This window comes from Canis lupus, chromosome X (assembly GCF_011100685.1).
Source record: "Canis lupus familiaris isolate Mischka breed German Shepherd chromosome X, alternate assembly UU_Cfam_GSD_1.0, whole genome shotgun sequence".
Lineage (NCBI taxonomy): Eukaryota > Metazoa > Chordata > Mammalia > Carnivora > Canidae > Canis > Canis lupus.
In genome coordinates this window covers 37,971,291-37,990,995 of record NC_049260.1, presented here as the reverse complement: position 1 = coordinate 37,990,995, position 19,705 = coordinate 37,971,291, and the positions used below count along the sequence as shown (strand labels likewise).

The following is a 19,705-nucleotide window of genomic DNA, read 5'->3' as shown; positions in this document are numbered from 1 at the left end:
ATTTCACAAGTATTTTCTGCATGAGTTGCACAATATCTTTAAAATTTGTTTATGATGGTTTCAGCCTACTGAATTTACTACATATACATGGGACTTTTCTGGATTAGCAATTCCATTCCATTGTTCTTTGACATAGGGATCCAGATATCTTTTGTAACACTATACATTAAAAATAATGTAAACATTAATTACCAATGTGTATGTTTATTCCTAAATTATGTACATGAATCTCTGAAAAATGCATTGTTCTAATTATAAAATATACACCAGCACTGAGGAGGGCACTTGATAGGATGAGCACTGGGTGTTATACTATATGTTGACAAATTGAATTTAAATTTTTAAAATTGTAAAAAAAAAATATGAAAAAATACAAAAGTAGACTTTTTGAAAAGGTAGATTAAAAAATAAGAATTTCTGGGGTGCCTGGGTGGCTCAGTCAGTTAAGCATCTGCTTTTGGTCAGTTCATGATCTCAGAGTCCAGGGATCAAGCCCTACTTTGGGCTCCCTGCTCAGCAAGGAGTCTGCTTCTCCCTCTCCCTCTGTGCTCTCTTTCTCTCTCAAATAAATAAAAAGTCTTTAAAAAGAATAAAAATAGAAAATAAGAGTTTTTAACATCTTCCTCTACTATCTAGATGTGCAATCTACGTGTGCACACCCCAAGTTGGAGAGCACACATTTATTTATATTACCTAGTTCAGTGACAGTGCTGCAGTGTTTTAATCACTGTGGCTTTATAGTATGTTTGATATCTGATAGGACATTCTTCATTATTTTTCCTTTAATTTCATCCTTGGTAAACTTCAGTTATTCTTCCAGATGAGCATAATCATTTTTTTAGCATAATCATTTTTTTTCAAACCTTCACCCTCCACACCCCCACACTCAAAAAGCTTCTATTAAATTATTTCATCCTAAATTTTCCTCTTTATCACTTCCCATAACTGCAATACCTTCTCTTTTCTCTCTGGGAATGTTACTTACCACTTTCAGGGAAATTTCTCCTACTCCCTGAATCATTGTCTTGTTTTCCCCAAGAGTTCCTTCTTTGTTGTTAGTTTATTTCTGCTTTTGAGGCTGCTTCTCTCATTAAAGGACTTCCTTAAATGTCCATATGTCCTTGACTGTCCCTTCCTTTTTAGGAGCGAGGCCTGACCAAGCTGACCGGAAGTCCGGTGTGCATGGGCAGGGCTTCTGAGCAATCTACCTACAAGAGATAGAAATGTCACCCAAGGCCACATAATTTGTCCCGGCATGAACGTAACTTTCCTCTCTGCCCCTTTTTTCTTCACTTCTGCCCAGTGTGCCTGCATGGCTCAGAGGCCAGCTTTGCTCTGGGAAGGAAGTGTCTAAGGAGCCCCTCCATCCATTTGGGGCAGCCTGGTGTCCTATGCTACCTCTCTGTCCAGTCTAGCTGACCCCGCCATCATCCGTGTGCACTCTCTCTCTTCATCTCTTCTTTCTTTTCTTCTTATAACAGATGATTTATTCCTTGGCTATTTCTCTTGTATCCTTAAGTCTTCTTGATTTTTTGGATGGACTTAAGACAATTCTTCTTCCCATACTTCAATTTTTCTCAACATCTTTCCTGTCCCTGCACACTTGAGGGGCATGCAAGCACCCCTTAATGCAGTGGCTGACCAGGACTTGGATTCTCACGTGTGTGCAGTGGAGGGGATATGGAAGGAGAGAGAGAAAGAGAGAGGCAAGTGCAGGTAAAACAAACAAACCTTCAGGTGTAGTCTGCTCACACACAGGTTGAAGGTGGTGCATATCCTCAAAGTTCTCTGTTCTTTCTTCCTTCTTTTTTGATTCCTCTCATTGGATTTTCTAGACAACATTTGCTTCAGGGTTCTCCACCATAATTTTGCTCAAATAACCTCAAATTTGCAAGGAAATACTGGAGGGAATGAGAGAAGCACTTTTGACCAGAATGAGCTGATGTTGTTGCCCGAGTTGTTTTGGAAATCATTTAACAGATGAGGGGTTGGGACTCTGTGGAGGTTAGTTATCATGTGCTCTCTGCTCTGTCTCCAGAAAACCAGGAACTAGTTGGCTTAGTCTAAGTGGTTCCTCATAAAATGTGAACTTTCAGTCCCTGCTGTTTCACGATAACAGACTAATATATTTTTTTTTACACATCTTTGGTTTTATCTGATTTCTTATGAAAGAGGAAGTGGGAAGAGACATGAGTCTTACTGACGGGGAAAACAAGATTGTATTGAATTGTGGCCTGGATTCCTTCATAAATCACATTGCTTTATTCTGTGCAGAGAGGCGTCTACAGTTTGGTCCTTCACAAAATGTTGGCTACTCACCCTTCCTTTTGACATCGGTTTGGTTTGCCTTCATTATTTAGAGTATAACATCTTATATTTGGACTCTGGGCTTCTTAAATTGAAAATGTGTGCTTCACAGTAACTATTATGGATAGTTTTATAGGGTGATGAATATCTTTCTCCATTTGGCTGTTTTCCAAGATTACTGTGGAACCATGATTATCGAAGGAGAGGAAGCTCCAATTGCTTACACGTTGGATGATACCAAACCTGATGGCAACTATGCCGCCATAATGGGGTAAGGCACGCTTCTGGGGAGTTGGTTGCTATTCGGTGTTGACAAAAATCTTCCCATGCTATTAATAGATGTGCCCCAAATCTGGCAGTAGAAAAGTTATTAATGCCTTTAAAAAATAATGTATTCCAATGGATAAATATTTAGAGTGGAAGTAGAATACCACTACCATTTTAAAATTTGTTGTATCAGTTTTCTGCTTCATATTTGGTGCTAGAGGTAGATATATTTTGGTGAGCTGTCTTTTGTGGAAAAGCATAACATAAAGATGATTTAGGGTGTTTTACCAAAAGGGCTTCTTGTGGATCCTGTGTGGGCATCAATAGTAATTATGTGGGATGCTGAGATTTTCTGAGTCCTGCCAGAGAGGAGCCAAGGCCGGCCCCATTCTCAGCTTGGCAGGGAAAACCAGCACAGATCGGGGATGTCTTGGGGGTCAGAACCTGGCCCAGACTGGTGGTTACCTGAAACAACCAAAATTGAGATGGGCCCTAAGATATATACAAACTGATTTCTGAGAGAGCCATCTGTGGAGATAAAAGCCAGGTATTAAGTTGAAGGCAATCATAGAGCTAGAAATGCAGGCATATTTTAGAAGACCAGACACTAACAAGACACCATCGTGGAGACAGAACCAAAGAGCAAGGGCTGGATGACCCCCTTAGGTGAGCATTTGAGACCAAGGACTCATTCTTGTTGGCCATCAGCCATAGGGGGGTGGGGGAAGGTGGATCAACCATAGTATGATCTTAGTATCTTCGTATTATCAAGAATGTAGCAGATAAAGAGTAAAACACTGAACGAAATAAACTAGCATTTGATTTGTTTCTTCTGGTTGACTTTTAATTTGTACTCCAGGCACATGTTGTAGCTGTAGACAAGGGGGCCAGGATGAAAGCAGCTGTTAATTTCCCCCTTTTTCTGATTTGTATGTTTTAGATTTATCCTTGCCCACAAAGCCAGAAAACTGGCACGTCTTACCAAAGATGAAAGGTATGGAGAAAAGTGCCTCTTCTTTCTTCTTTCCTGCTTTTCTGCCTCCTTGCCCACCTTTCCATTTTACTTAACTTTTTAACTTGAAGACTGCCTAATAACCTGTGTACTGCCAATGCTACGTGTCTGCTATGTTAAATATAAGGGTCTTTTATAAAGGCACAGTGCCAATAATTTAAGAACCGAGTGTTCAAATTAATATTTATTGCGCTTATTGTACATAGGATACCATGCAAGGAGCTATATTGAATACAAAAATAGACATAGCCCAGGGGCTGAAAATGTACTTAGGAAAGAGATAACCAGGTAGAAAGATGACTGCATGGCAGGGCAGTCTGCAACTATCCTGCATGAGTGAAGCATAACAATTAACAGGTGATAGGTACAGAGGGACGAGCTTCTCTGGAGGTGGCAATTTCTTCCAGAAGTCAGCATTCACCACTCCCAGCTACTTATTCCCACACCACCACAGATGCATATTTACCAACTCAGAGCCTCTTAATCACATTATGGCACATTCCTTCCTCTCCATTACCATGCTTCTCTGTGACCATCGCCACTGCTGTGCTTGGCCAGAGGTTATGGAGGTCTAGATGGGGCCACTCACCTAAAAAAAAAATTGCCACTGGACTATTAAGATCCATGAAGGTAGGAGGTTTTTGTCTGGTTGGTTCTCAGACTTGAGAATCACCTGGAAGCTTTGGGAAAACACATCTCTCTGCCACTGCTCTTTCTGAATCAGCAGGTCTGGGGCGGGGCCCGAGAATTTGCATTTCTCACAAGTTCCCAGGTTGATGTTGCTGCTGCCTGATGGTGGTCTGAGGACTACACTGTTTTACGTCACGAAAGAAAAAAAAAAAAAAACATACCACTTGGTTGATAAAACTAAGGCTCAGAGAGCTTAAGTAACCTGCTCAAGATCTCATAGTACTTAGGAGGCAGAAGCAGAATTCAAAGCTTTTCCTGCCCTTTTCTCTTTCCACTCCATCCATTGTCTGGGGTGGTGGGAGGCAGAGGGGAAGCAAGGATCACATCCGGATGCCCCCCGAATCTCTAGCCCTTAGCGGACTGACACAATGTTTTCTTAAATGAATGAACAAATTGCCGAGTGAGCCCAGTGATGCCCACCATGTGTCACTTTCTCTTCCTTAATACTGTTGGTGACCACATAGACTTAAGACATTCAAAATAGAACATAGTGCCCTGTTTTTGAAAAATTAAAATGAAATGGCAAGTAGAAGCAGTAGCTCACAGGGTCTTTGAATGAAGGGATGGGAGCCTCTTTTACTTCTCTTCTTTCTTCATTTGCCCTTTTGTCTTTCTCTTCTGTAGGATGAAGAAACTTTGTGAGCTCTATGCAAAAGTCCTGGGTTCCCAAGAAGCTTTGCAGGTAAGACTGCATTTCATCTCTTTCCCAAGAGAGAGACCCCTGGTTTTGTCCTCAAGGGGGTCCCAGGGATAGGCTCATGCAAGTAGGGTTCTAGAGCTCATGTTTTCTCTGACATATTCTCAGAGGGGCCTACAGAGGGCTGGTCAACTTACAAGCTATCCCAAAGAACATAGGTCTTGATTGCAGCTGTGGCAGCTCAAGAATCCCACAACATCGGAGCACCTGGGAGGCTTGGTCGGTTAGGTGTCTGCCTACCACTCAGGTCATGATCCCGGGGTCCTGGGATCAAGTCCTACATTGGGTCCCTGATTAACAGGGTGTCTGCTTCTCCCTCTCTCCCTGCCCCTTCCCCCTGCTTGCTCTTGCACTCTCTCTCTCTCTCTCAAAATAAATAAATAAATAAATAATTAAAAAAAAGGAATCCTGTAACACTCTTGTGTTGCTGGCGATGCTACACTTGTCCCTGAGTTCAGAGCTTTTCCTGGAGTGGAACATTAGGCCACTCCACTCCCACCTCTGTCAGAGGGCAAAAGAGTAAAGCTTCTGCTACCCCTGGTGAGACCCCGGATCCTAGCAGCCAGTATGGGAAGGCAAAGAGTTTTCTCTCACCAATCTTATAAAATGATGAGATTTGCATGTTTACATTGTTGATGTAACATATAAGCATTCCCTAACACCCACCCCACTGTCCACCCTCTCAGAGGTAAAAATCGGGTGGCCTGTCCCTCTCCTGCACATCCCTTTTTCCTTTGTTTTACCCTTGAGCATTAGGGGTGTGACTGGCTCAGGTTGAGCCCTGCCACCTGAGTTTCACAGATACCTTCAGAAGTAGCCTGAGGATGAGGACACTGTGATTTGCCAGTTACACGAGTAGTAGCCCCCACCCCACCCAGGTGGTTAAAGGCAGGATGGGGTGGGATCGACCAGGGGGGGGGCGGGGGGGGGAGGGACATTGGCGACCTTCAGAGAGCCCAGTGCACCCTTCATCAGCAGACATAATCACCCCACCTCGTCCATATTTAAAGCAATGAATTCGTGTTCTTGTTACATGCACCAGACTGCTGGGGTTTCAACATTTGAACATGGATTAAATCACCTTTTGAAAGCGATTATTAAATCCTGTTATCCATGAAGCATTTTGAAGACAAGGGAGACCCACGGACAAGTGAGCGGTTAAAGCATGAGAAAAATCTAATGAGGGAGCTAAGAGTGTTTAACTTGTTAAGCCTCTTAAATCCAAATCGTTGCAGTGCCCATCACGACCTAGTTGAGCAGCTACATGGCTTAATCTTATTACTCCCACACTTAGCTTGCTCAGCTTCACAGTAGCTTAGTCCCTCCCATTCAGATCGTTGTAGCTTTTCAGTGTGTCATCTAGGCTCATTCTTTTAAAGCAAGATACCCTGCCCCACAGACCCGTCCCCCCCACTGCACATGATGTAGGTGAACTTGAGGATTTTCGGAGTTCCTTTTCAGCAAATGAATGAGAGTGACTGATTGCTCTGGAGAGAAGCATAAGAATAACGAAGAATGTGTTTTGTTTCATTTTTCTGTGTGTGCTTTTATAGACCCTTCAGCAAGTTTAAATATAAGCATAGCCTAGATCTCGGCTCGAGGGTAGTGCAAGTGGAATAGCAAAACTATAAATATACACACACCAAAATAAAATCAGTTCACATCTGTTAAAAATGACTGTTTTTTCTGTTTTTTTTTTTTTTCCCAAAGATTTTATTGGTTTATTAGAGAGAGAGTGTGTGAGCACAAGCAGGGGGAGGGGCAGGGAAAGGGAGAGGGAGAAGCAGACTCCCGGCTGAGCAGAGAGCCAGATCCTGGACTGGATCGCAGGACCTCAGGAACAGGACCTGAGCCAAAGGCAGGTGCTTAACCTACTCAGCCACCCAGGCGCCCCTGGTTTTCTGTTTTAAAATGCTGTTCTGGATACTTCACCCTGGGAAATACTCAAGCTTTCTTGTTCTGTTCTGAGACGTTCTCAGGCTGAAGCAGGGTGTCACTGAGATCCCTCCAGCAACCTGTAAGATGGTTGTTTGGGGAACCCCAGTTGGAGGGGAAAGAGGTTGCTCTAAAATTCCAAAACAGCTGAGCATTTTTAATGTGGGAAAATCTCTTTTTCAAAGAAGGATGTGGATGATTCACTGAGGTTGATAAAAATTATCTGTTGCTTTCCTTGTTTGCTCCTGGCACTAAGAGAAGCACTTGTTTTATTCTTGCTTCAGCGTTTATCATGTGGAAAGAAGCAAGCCCAGGGAGCAGGGAAAGGGGAAAGATGAAGTCCATCCTCTCTCCTGAGTGGCTGGAAACAGCCAGGGACAAGGGCTCCCAAAGTGGTTGTTGCCCTCAGATGCAGAGGGAAGAGGGCTTCACATGAGATGTGGCAAGACCACCAGTGACCGGGACCCACTGACACCCCTCAAGTAGGGCCTTGTGCTTTGAAAATAGGATGCATTTCACACAACTGTCCAACATGCCTTATGTGACTACATGCTTTTTAGACAAAACATTTTTTCAATATCTGTTTTTAAGTTGACATTTTTCTCTTAAAACTTGCCATGTTGATTTTTGTTTCAATATAAAACTAAATGATAAAGCTTATTTTAGTTACCTTTTTAAAGATTATTTATTTTTTTGACAGAGAGAGAGAGAGAACACAAGCAGGGGGAGTGGCAGGCAGAGGGAGAGGGAGAAGCAGGCTTCTCCCCTGTGGGGAGCCTGCTTCTCCCTCTGCCTATGTCTCTGCCTCTCTCTGTGTGTCTCTTATGAATAAATAAAATAATCCTTAAAAAACGGTAATACCAGTTAAAAAGTGGAATGAGACAACTGCAGTTCATCAACGGTTCCTGAGACATGAATGAACCAAGTGAGAGAACTTTCTCCAGTTAAAAGTTCTTTGAAGTTTCTTACCAAGGACATTTACTTGCCTAAAGTAATATCCAGCTAATAATAAGGGTCTATTTAAGACGTATATTGGTTCTTTAATATGAAGCCCACCAGGCTGTGTTTGATTTATTTTATACTGGATACCTTCATTTGCATCTTTTTTGAGTTTTTGTCATTCTCTCTTGTAGCCCGTACACTACGAAGAGAAGAACTGGTGCGAGGAGCAGTACTCCGGGGGCTGCTACACCACCTACTTTCCCCCTGGGATCATGACTCAATATGGAAGGTAGAGTAAAATCATGTAAAGCTCTTATTGAAATTCCCTGAACCTGAATCCAAACTCTAAATGAATTCATTGAGCTCTTCTCCCTCTTTTTTATATATTTTTTGTATATACAAGAAAGAAAGAAAGAAAAAAAAAGAAAGAAAGAAAGAAAGAAGGAAGGAAGGAAGGAAGGAAGGAAGGAAGGAAGGAAGGAAGGAAGGAAGAGAAAGGGAGGGAGGAAAGAAAGAAAGAAGTCCCCAATTTCCTTTATATCTTATGAATTTCCAGAGTGAAGTCTTTATAATTCTGCACCATGATGGGTGCCTTGCACTCTGAATTCTTCTGAAGGAACAATCCTAATCAATATAACCCACAAAGGTTGCCACATAAGAATAGGAATTTAGGTAGTCAGAGGGTTTCCTTATATTGTCAGAAGAATGATCTTTATAGTGAGTTCAGAGCTTAGTAAAATTTCCTTAAAATGAAATTGTAGGGGCACTGGGTGGCTCAGTGGGTTAAGCGTCCAACTCTTGGTTTTAGCTCAGGTTGTGATCTCATGGGTTGTGAGATTGAGTCCCATGTTGGGCTCTGCACTCAGTGTAGAGTCTGCTTGAGACTCTCTCTCTCCCCCCTCTCCCTCTACCCCTTCCCTCACTCTCATGCGTGCTCTCTATCAAATACATAAATATTAAAAAAAAAAAAGAACTGTACAGGAGCCTGGATGGCTCAGTCAGGTAAGTGTCTGCCTTCTGCTCAGGTCAAGATCTTAGAGTTCTGTGTAACAGAGATTCTGCTTTTCCCTCTCCTTTGCCCATTCCCCATGCTTGTGCATGCTCTCATAAATAAATAAATAAATAAAATAAATAAATAAATAAATAAATAAATAAATAAATAAATAATAACTGTAGAAGTGTCAACATGGGTATAGTATTAAAAAGCAATCCTCAGGGCACCTGGGTGGCTCAGTGGTTGAGTGTCTGTCTTTAGGTCAGGGCATGATCCGGGGGTCCTGGGATCAAGTCTCATATCAGACTCCCCACAGGGAGCCTTCTTCTCCCTCTGCCTATGTCTCTGCCTCTCTCTGTGTGTCTCTCATGAGTAAATAATTGAAATCTCTTTTTAAAAAAGCAATCCTCAAGTCAGAATTTCTTAGAAATTTATTACTAAAGACACTGACCTCCCAAACACGTATCTTTGAAAATATCAGGATAGTAAGGCTCTATTTCAGACATATAGTGGTTCTTCAATATGAATTCTAGACTGGGAGTGCAGGGACTTGGGTACAGTCCTGATTCTACCAATAACCAACTTTGTCATCCTGGACAGGTTGCTTCTCTCTGGACTTCATTTTCTTTAGCAAATGTATGAGAAAACACAAGATGGCATACAAAGGATAATAACCAGTATGTTAATGACAACATGAGGGTTTTTATTTTTATTTATTTATTTATTTATTTTTAAAGATTTTATTTATTTATTCATGAGAGACACACGAGAGAGAGAGAGAGAGAGAGAGAGGCAGAGACACAGGCAGAGGGAGAAGCAGGCTCCATGCAGGGAGCCTGACGTGGGACTCGATCCTGGGTCTCCAGGATCATGCCCTGGGCTGAAGGCAGGCACCAAACTGCTGAGCCATCCAGCGATCCCCAACATGAGGGTTTTTAAATAAAGATTTTATTTATTTATTTATTTATTTATTTATTTATTTATTTATTTAGAACATGAGCATGGGGAGGAGCAGAGGGAGTGGGAGAAACCTCAAGCTGACTCCGTGCTGAGCTCATGACCCTGAGATTACAACCTGAGCCAAAACCAAGAGTCAGATGCTTAACCGACTGAGCCACCGTGGTGCCTGAGGGTTTTTTTTTTGAAATGCTTTTCCTGAGATATAATTCACATACGATACAGTTCACCCAAAGTGCACAATTCAATGGCTTTTAGCATTAACAGCATTGTGCATCCAAGTAGGACTCATTGGTGTTTAGATAATTGTGTTTGATGACAACAAGGCATGGATTGATGATCTAGCTGTAATTGTTATGACCGTTATAGTAATACTAAGCCAAACAATAATTTAATGCCAACAGCTCAATCTAAATAAAATAGGAAATGTAGGGTAGTGAGGAAAAGTCTGTTGGGAGTATACAATAAAAAGAAAGTATGGGTGAATATAGGTGGATGATCAGTCTGTCCACAAAAATCAGTCATAAGAAGGATTAAAACCTGCTTGTCAGAAGATACACAATGATTTTGGTGAACACTTTCCTTATCTTCCTGAAGATGGCAAAATACCACGTAACAGAACATTCTGGGACTAAAGAGCACCACCCGATTAGCTCCTGGGTCATTAAGCTCATTTTGGGATATGCTGATTATAGAATACGTCCATAGTAATTGCTTCATTCGGGACTTATTGGCTAAGTGCCAACCCTTTGCCAAGCATTGTGCTGGAAACTTCCATACTGAGAAAATTCCTCCCTGCTACGAAGGAGCTAACACTGTGAAGATGCTGGGGTGGGGGTGGGAAGAGAGGCCAGCAAACATGGACTCTAATGTGCTCTGGTAAGTACACTAATAGATGGGCATACAGATGCCGTGGGGACCGGGGAGGGATGCTGGGCTAGCCTCACCAAGAGAAATCGAAGAAGGCTGCATAAGACACATACCACCTGAGGAGTGTAGAAGGCAGAGAAAGGTATTGGAGAATGCACCGTGGGCACATGGAACATTATGAACTTGAAATCCTTCAAGTTTATGGGATGTCTAGGGGAAAGTTCTGCATGACTGGGCTCTGGCTAATGTTGGGGATTGAATGGACAATCAGAAAGGTAAATAGGATACTTTGCCTAATGTAACACATTCAGGAATACAAAACTTACCCTTTCAACAAAGAAAAGCCAGTCGGAGCAATCCTTTTGGGTTTTGGCTTTGCAATGCGATTGGATTTCTGACCACGGAATAGCAAGTTTCATGCTCAGTTCCTTAAGGTTTTTCAAGAAAATGTCTATCAGGTACTGGGATGGTGGGGAGCAAAAAGGAGATTCCCCTGCATCAGCCTGACCCTGGCCACATGACAGAAGCAATATAAACCCTATCGTATGGGGCGTTGGTGGTGACATGGTAATGCCCTGGTTTCATCTTTATTTCTCCCCAAGGACATATGTCAGGCTTTGTATCACCAGCTTCAATTTGTAGGGTAGGAACTAAGCTCAGCATATCTTGGTGACATAACTCCTGGACTGAGCAAGGACCGGCTGCCACAGGGCTGCCCTTGACCCTTCAGGTTCATGACGTTTGAGGTACCGCAAAAAGTGTTACTTTCACGGCCCTGAAAATACAGAGAAAATGCTCTGTTTCCAGATGAAGACAAAGGACAGTATTGATGGTGCCTTAGTTAAGAAATAAACATACACTTCTTAAGGAATTTAACTTCTGTGTATACAGAAAAACTAATTGTAGTGATTAAGCAGTGAAACACATAAAGAAATATTTTACTCCATCAAGCCATGAGAAATATACATGGAAATCTCCTTTTTGCAAATATATACTGTCTGCTCACTTGCTTGCAAAAGAGGAGGCAGGGATTTTTCTTCTCTAGCTGTTGGACATTTTTCGCCCCAAGGGAAAATTTACATATGACAAGTCGTGGAAAAATATCTCTTTGTCTGAAACTGATTCTGAGTTTTTACATTTTTATGTTCCAATTGTTTGCGTAACTAGTTCTCTATACCTTTATTTTCTTATCTAATGTTTAATTCTAGGCTTTGGCCAGGCCTTCCAGAGGTTTCCATTTTGGTTTTAGTTCCCTCGATTTGCAGAAAGTGAACATGCACAGGCACCTGGGTGGCTCAGTGGGTTAAGCGCCTACTCTTGATTTTGGGCCAGCGTCATGCGGTCGAGCCCCGCGTGAGGGACTTAGGGCAGAGTCTGCTTGAGATTCTCTCTCTTCCTTTCCCTCTGCCCCCTGCCCCTGCTAGCACTCTCTTTCACTAGATAGATAGATAGATAGATAGATAGATAGATAGATAGATAGAATCTTATAAGAAAAGAAAAAAGCCCTCATTTGATGAAAGCAACATTTGATGAACTTGAAGAAAGCAAATTTACCTTCTTTTGCATGGCATCTTTCCTGAATATCCCTAGGCTCTCCAGGCAATGCTGACTATGGATCATTCCAGATTATTACATGTATTTTTGGCAGTATTTAATATTCTATAATATCTTCCCTTCTATTTTCCATCCCTTTTTAATTCTTAATGGCTACAGTGAGGCCCAGTAAAGGAGAAGCCACCAGTTGAAGCAAGCCCATTTGTTTTTCTGATGAAAAGTTTGGCGGTGTTCAGTGGTGACCAAGATAGAGCTTGGGTGTTCACTCCAGACATCCGCATCCCTTACTTGATATAAAGGAAACCTGAGATAAGATGAATAATGACATGGTAACAGTGTTTCCCTTATGGTATTTTTGTCAGAGCAACAACAAACCACCCCTCTTAGAAGCCAAGTGCAGTCCATTTCTGTCCCTTTATATAGCTTTTGAGCACTCTTTGCTAACTAGTGATGATGGTACATAAGGCAAAGCACAGAGGATAAAACAGACCTTGACATCTTCTAGACCTAGTTCAAATCCTAGCTCTGCTATTTTCTAGAAGTGGCTCTTGACAAGTCAGCACACATTTCTTTGAGCTGGTTTCCTCATGTGTAAAATGAGATAATGATAATAGTAGCTATGCCATGGAGCTCCTTAAAAAGATTAAATAATTTGATAGAGGGAGGAAGAGTAACTAACTGGTTAAGACTGTGGGTGCTTGGAGTGCCCTGGGGGGCTCAGTCAGTTAAGCATCCAACTCTTGACTTCGGCTCAGGTCATGATCTCATGGTTCGTGGGGTCGAGCCCCACGTTGGGCTCCACACTCAGCAGGGAGTCTGCTTGAAGATTCTCTCCCTCTGCCCCTTCCCAACTCATGATCTCTCTCTCTCTCTCTCTCTCTCTCTCTCTCTCTCTAATAAATAAATCTTAAAAAAACAAAGGACTGTGGGTGCTGGAGTCAAATGGCCTGGATTCAAATACCAGCTCTGCCACTTACTAGCCACGACCTAGAGTGAATGACTATCTTTGTTGCTGATTAGATTCCCCAGGAAGCAGAGTCCAAAACACAGATTAGCACACAGGATATGTACTCGAGACAACCCTTGGTGTGAATACTTGTGGAGGTGGGAGGAAGGAAGCAAGAGTGGGCAGAGGGAGGAATTAGACTGTGATGTACTTCCAGGGAAGGCCTCCACTGACCCCATAGGGAGTTCTGGAGCTAGGATGGCCCTTAAGGGTTGTTCCAAGTTGGAACATGGGGGTCTAAGCCTTTATCACCCCATGATGATTAGTCATTGAATTCTCCTGCCTCTGGAAGAAGGCATGACCTTGAGGTGAGGCCATTTTCTTCAGCAGAGACAATCTCCAGAGAGGACTGACATTGAGGGCATCTTCTGGCAGCACTCCCAGTAGCTGAGAATAAATCCTTCATTCTTGAAGGGGGGGTCTTGACAGTGCATCACAACATCATAGCCCCTGTAGCTCCATATTCTCATCTACAAAATGGGGTTAATACAGCACTGACCTCATAAGGTTGTGGTGAGGATTAATGCTCTTCGAAGAGTGCTCAGCATCCAACAAATGCTAACTGTTAATTTCATGCAGCAAAACTCTTAACAAGGATAGAGGTAAGCACTCAGTGAGTAGTAGTCTTTGTTTAAGATTTATTTATTTATTTGAGAGAGAGAGAGAGAGAAAGCACAGGGTGAGAAGCAGAGGACGACAAGCAGACTCCCTGCTGAGTGGGGAGCCCAACTCAGGGCTCAACTTCATGACTTTGAGATCATGACCTGAGCCGAAATCAAGGGTCAGATACATAACCCACTGGGCCACCCAGGCGCCCCCAATGAGGGGTAATTTTATAGGAGTCAGATCCACAGATTTGTTACCTGTCACTGATGGAAAAGTCCTTAGAAATCATTGCACCATGCCCTCTAAGAGATGGGGGATCCAGAGCTCAGTGAGAGGAATTGATTTGCCAAGTTCATTGGTGGAATAACCAGGTAGGGAACTGGGGCATGTATCACCGTGCTTAGAGCTGGTGAGCCATAAAAGGAACTAGACATGACCAGGCCCAAGTACTCCCTCATTTCACATAGTTGAAGCAAATACATACTCCACTAATGTCAGTCCCTATCTTGTAAGCACTTGGTGCAGAGACCGACTTCAGCTTTTATTCCTTGTCTGTGACAAGGATCATGCAAGAACTGGAGGAACCTATAAACACTATTCCAGAATTGCCAACATACTCCTGATAATTTAGTATCAGAGGAATCCGACCAGACTTGGTCTTTGTAGGAAGGCTCTTTTCTCACCCTCTGAGACTGACCACTTTTACCTCTTTGCTTTTGTTTCCAGGGTTCTACGACAGCCTGTGGGCAGGATTTATTTTGCAGGCACGGAGACTGCCACCCACTGGAGTGGCTACATGGAGGGCGCTGTGGAGGCTGGAGAGAGAGCGGCCCGAGAGGTAAGACCTCGGGTCATAGACTGTGGGGAAAAAGGCAACGCATGGGCCCTACAAGCAGGTCAAAGATGTCTGAGATCCTGGAGGCCAACTCCTGAAGACCTATGAAACACCATTTTAATAGTACTCTCAGGTGCAACAAACACTTTAACCCAAAAGTAATGATGAAAATACCTATCATGTCACCCAAGGTAAAAAGACCCCATGGGACAAAAGATTCCTGTAGATGTACTTGAGAGATAACCTAGGTCTAATATTATAGAACCAAACATGTTTTTATTATGATTCAGAATTCATTTATATGTTTCCTGACAATCCCTATGATCTCATTCCTATTGAGGCATGCTTACAACTACTAAAATCTTTGGCGAGCCTAATGGTTGGAGGCTCTTAAATGTCATGGATGAAAGACCTTTTACAGCCTTTTAAAGATTGAATGGACTACATTGGCTTTTCCCCTCATGTTTTTAATGGATATCCTAAGAGGTCATCAGTTAGTCCTTTATTTAAAGAGCAGATGAGCTGGAAATGGTGCCACTTTTGTTATTCACCAAAATACTCTTTTCAGATCCTGCATGCCATGGGGAAGATCCCAGAGGATGAAATCTGGCAGTCAGAACCAGAATCAGTGGTAGGTTATATTTTATTTCATGAATTTAAATCTCTTTTCTCTAAAAACAATTATTTGCAGAAAAAAACCACTTGTAATATTTACATACCTTTCTCTGAATGATTCAACCCATGCATGTTTAAAAAGATACCTGGGTATCTCACTCATTAAGCATCCCACTCTTGATTTCAGCTGAGGTCATGATCTCAGGGTCGTGAGATCGAGCCCTGCATCCGGCTCTCGCTGGGTGTGGAGCCTGCTCAAGATTTTCTCTCTCCTTCTCCGTCTGTCCCTCTACCTCTCTCTCTCCCTCTCTCTCTCTCTCAAAAAAAAAAAAAGGAAATTCTTTTTTTGTTAAATATCTTTTAAAATTAAAAGATACCATGAGTTAGGACAGAGGTGGGAGATTTAAAAGAAATTGATAAATCTATAGACTGCCATATTCCTTGCAGATTATTATGAAAATATACATTTTTTTATTCTGGTCAGAGAGTTCTAGAACATATGAAGAACTCAATAAATGCCTCCTGAATAAATCTCTAACCTGGTGATTACCAACAGGGGGTAGGAAATGAAAGGAAGCTATGTCAGCATCCCCTGTCTAGGGAACCAGGGGTGAAATGAAATGGAGCAGATTTAGATTAGAAAAGCATTTTCAATATACACACTATTATTTTTGTAATAAAACTCCAGGAAGCTTTCCTGATTGGAAGGAAGGACACACAGAGGATAGAGTGAAATGCATTGCAGAGGACAAGAGTCAAAAAGGTCAAAGTTATTCCTTTATCAATGTGAAGTCCATAAGAATAGCCCTGCCAGTCCAAGTCATTGTCTTGTGCTTCTGTCAGATGTGGGACTGAGGGATGAGTAGACCATGGATTCATTCAAGTCAACAAATATTTATTTATTTATTTATTTATTTATTTATTTATTTATTTATTTATAAGATTTTATTGATTTGAGAGAAAGAGAGAGAGAGCATGAGCATGAAGAGTGGGGAGAAACAGAGGGAGAGGGAGAAGCAGACACCCCACTGAGAGGGGAGTCTGATGCAGGACTCAATTCCAGAACCATGAGATCATGACCTGAACCAAAGGCAAGTGCTTAACTGACTGAGCCACCCAGGCGCCCCATCAACTCAACAAATATTTACTGTGCACCTACTCTGATCAGCCACCATGTTAAGGGCAGTGCTTTCACAGAGCAACAACATGTGAGGAGGACATATGATAACCAGAAAGTACAGGTGTCATGAAGAAGACTTGCCAAGGGTGTAAAAAGAAGAGGCCATGTTGGCCTGAGGGCAAAGGAAAGGCTCCCCCAGGAGTCACGATTAGCTAAGTCAAGGGCCTAGTGGGGAATGGGGATGAATGCCATGAGCAGCAGGTACACTCTATTTAATGGCCTTGACGTAGGCAAGAGTAGATCATGTTCAAAGAACTGGAGGAAACAAAGGATTTCTGGAGCAAAGTGGGTAAAGCCCTATACTGATACCGAATGTTCTCTGAACCCAGGATGTCCCTGCGCAGCCCATCACCACGACCTTCTTGGAGAGACATTTGCCCTCTGTGCCAGGCCTGCTGAGGCTGATCGGATTGACCGCCATCTTTTCTGCAACTGCTCTTGGCGTCCTGGCACACAAAAGGGGTCTGCTTGTGCGGGTCTAAAGAGAAAGCGTCTGTAACTACACCTTCTTCTTACTCTATCTGGTGTGTGGGTTTGGGGAAGGAATTGCAGTAAGGTTCCAAGAGGACATCGCGACTGTAGAATGAGGTGAGGAGCATGAAGATAAGTCAGACTTTCCACCACAGGAAACACAGTATGTCCTTTGCTGCTTGGCCCCTGCATATTGTCCCTTACCTAGCTTTGCGCTCTGTCTTGCCCATTTCCCAGAATCTTTACCATAGTTAAGCAAGCTCTCACTGTCCCACGACGCACCTTGCCCACGCACAAAAAAACTAGTTTTTTCCCCCACCTTTGTGGCTCTGTGCTTGTCCTTTCTCCTACATGTAACATCCTCTTTGTCCAAGTTCTCCCCACTTGTCCTTAGAATCCTGTATTGTGATAGCTGGGCCTTGAAGAACATCTAGTCTTCACCTTCTCTTGTAGTGTTGATCAAGCCAAGGCCAGGAGAGGTGGAACTTAATTGCCCAAGGTCCACAATAAGACACTGATATTTGGAGGACTAGAACACAGGTCACAGGTCCATTGCCTCTTCCGCCCCACAGGATGTATGCCTCAACCACCTTCTTCCACTCCCTGCCATGGTCACCGATGGTGTCCCTTTGTGTGGGTTTACTCTGCACTAGGTTGTTATGTGCTACTCAGTGCTACTCAGTATATATCTGTAAGTCTTATTGTCCTGTGAAATGTCAGCTGAAGCTGATTTTAATTTCTTTCAGGATAGCAATCTTGTCTTTTCTTCCTTTTGTATCCTCCCATTATGTCTGGATACAAAGGTCATTCATTACACACTAGCAAGTAAAAATAAAGTGGATTGACCAGATGTCTGTCGTCTTTTCTTTTTTGGGTAATGACTTTGAAGGTTTTCACAGATCAAATCAAGACCCAGGTTTATATTTATTTATTTATTTATTTATTTATTTATTTATTTATTTATTTATTTATTTTTAAGACCCAGTTTTAGGCATATAATTGTGGCTTTAAAGCATTCAGTCAGAATTTCCTCAAAGCCCAGATGATGCGTACATTTTGACTGTGTGATCCATCACAGCTGATGCATGTGTGAGCACTTGGTAAATGATTTATAATGATATGATAAAGATGCTAAAAGACAGAGTGTCTTCCTTTCGCCCCCCTCAAAAAACCTGTCAAAATAATTGACATATTAATAAGATGCTTTAACTATTAAGATAATTATAATATTTCAGTTGACTCTTCATATTCTTTATCAATACAAAGCTTTTTACTAGGTACACTCATTAATTTAAAATTACAGTTTCACGGTACATTAAATCCTATTTAAACTACTTTTTAAATGATATCATCATTTCAAAGTATTCATACCTCTCAACTCCCAAGGTCAGTTATTGTCAAAGTATATTTTAAATCCATAAATGCCCATTCTCATACTGTCCTTTAGAAAATGAAGCTTATTATTCTTAGCATAAATGAAATGTGAGAAATCTCCACAATTAATCAGTAACAGTGTAGAGTATCTGATTTTACAGTGACATTTACATTCATGAGTTTATAGGAACTTTAGAGACTAAATGAGGAAGTTAAAGAACCCACTAAGACTTTGTATGTGATCATCTTGGTTTTTGAATCTGTCAAAAAATGTAATGTACTTGGCATAGAGATATCTTCTTGAGTATGCTTCCTTCCAAAAAAGTTCCCCCCCAAATTTGTCACATTAATAACTCCAGTATATCCATTAAGAAAGAATCAAATAGGGAAATGCAAATCAAAACCACATGAGATATCACCTCATGTCTGTTAAAATGACTTACCATCAAAAAGACAAGAGATGCGGTGCTTGGGTAGCTCAGTTGGTTAAGCGTCCAGCTCTTGATTTTGGCTCAGATCATGATCTCAGGGTCATGGAATCGAACCCCATGTATGGCTCTGTGCTGAGTGTGGAGCCTGCTTGAGATTCTCTCTCTCCCTCTTACTCTGCCCCGCCCCTAGCTTCACCAAGACTCGCTTATGCACATGTGCTCTCTCTTTCTCTCTTAAAAAAAAAAGACAAGAGATAACAAATATTGGTGAGGATATGGAGGAAAGGGAACCTTTGTGCACCTTTGGTGGGAATGTGAATTGGTGCAGCCAACATGGAGAACAGTATGGATGCTCCTCAAAAAATTAAAAATAGAACTGCCATATGATCCAGCAATGCCACTTCTGGGAATATACCCAAAGAAAATGAAAACACCACGTCGAAGAGATATCTGCACCCCCATGTTGACTGCAGCATTATTGACAATAGCCAAGGCATGGAAACAAGCTAAGTGCCCACTGATGGCTGAATAGATAAAGAAGTGCTGGCATTTGTATACACAATGGAATATGATTCAGCCCTAGAAAAGGGGGAAATCTTGGTATTTGTGACACGGCTGGACTTTGAGGACATTATGCTAAGAGAAATAAATCAGACAGAAAAAGACAAATACTGTATGATCTCACTTATATGTGGATTCTAAAAACAAAACAACAAAACCCAAACTCACAGAAAAAAAGGCCATACTTGTGGTTTCCAGAGGCAGGATGGAGGGGGAGGGGACTTAGCAGGAGGGGGTCAAAAGGTACAAAGGACCAGTTAAAAGATAAATAAGTCCCAGGGATGGGACAGACAATTGTTAAGAGAGTAAATCCTACGAGTTCTCATCACCTGGAAAAAAGATATTTTTTCTTTTGCCTTTTTCTATATCTGTATGAGATGATGGATGCCCATGAAACTTAA

At 42.0% G+C, this 19,705-nt stretch overlaps 1 protein-coding gene across 1 annotated transcript in view; it reads left to right on the top strand.

Moving 5' to 3' along the window:
- Positions 1 to 17,788, top strand: part of MAOB (monoamine oxidase B) — a 118,164-nt gene extending 100,376 nt beyond the window's left edge. The window contains 7 exon segments of the mRNA NM_001002970.2: positions 2,482 to 2,578; positions 3,515 to 3,568; positions 4,901 to 4,958; positions 8,042 to 8,139; positions 14,564 to 14,675; positions 15,241 to 15,303; positions 16,797 to 17,788. Of these exon segments, the coding sequence (NP_001002970.2) occupies positions 2,482 to 2,578; positions 3,515 to 3,568; positions 4,901 to 4,958; positions 8,042 to 8,139; positions 14,564 to 14,675; positions 15,241 to 15,303; positions 16,797 to 16,949 (635 nt within the window). The 3' untranslated portion in view covers positions 16,950 to 17,788.
- Positions 17,789 to 19,705: the final 1,917 nt, after the last annotated feature.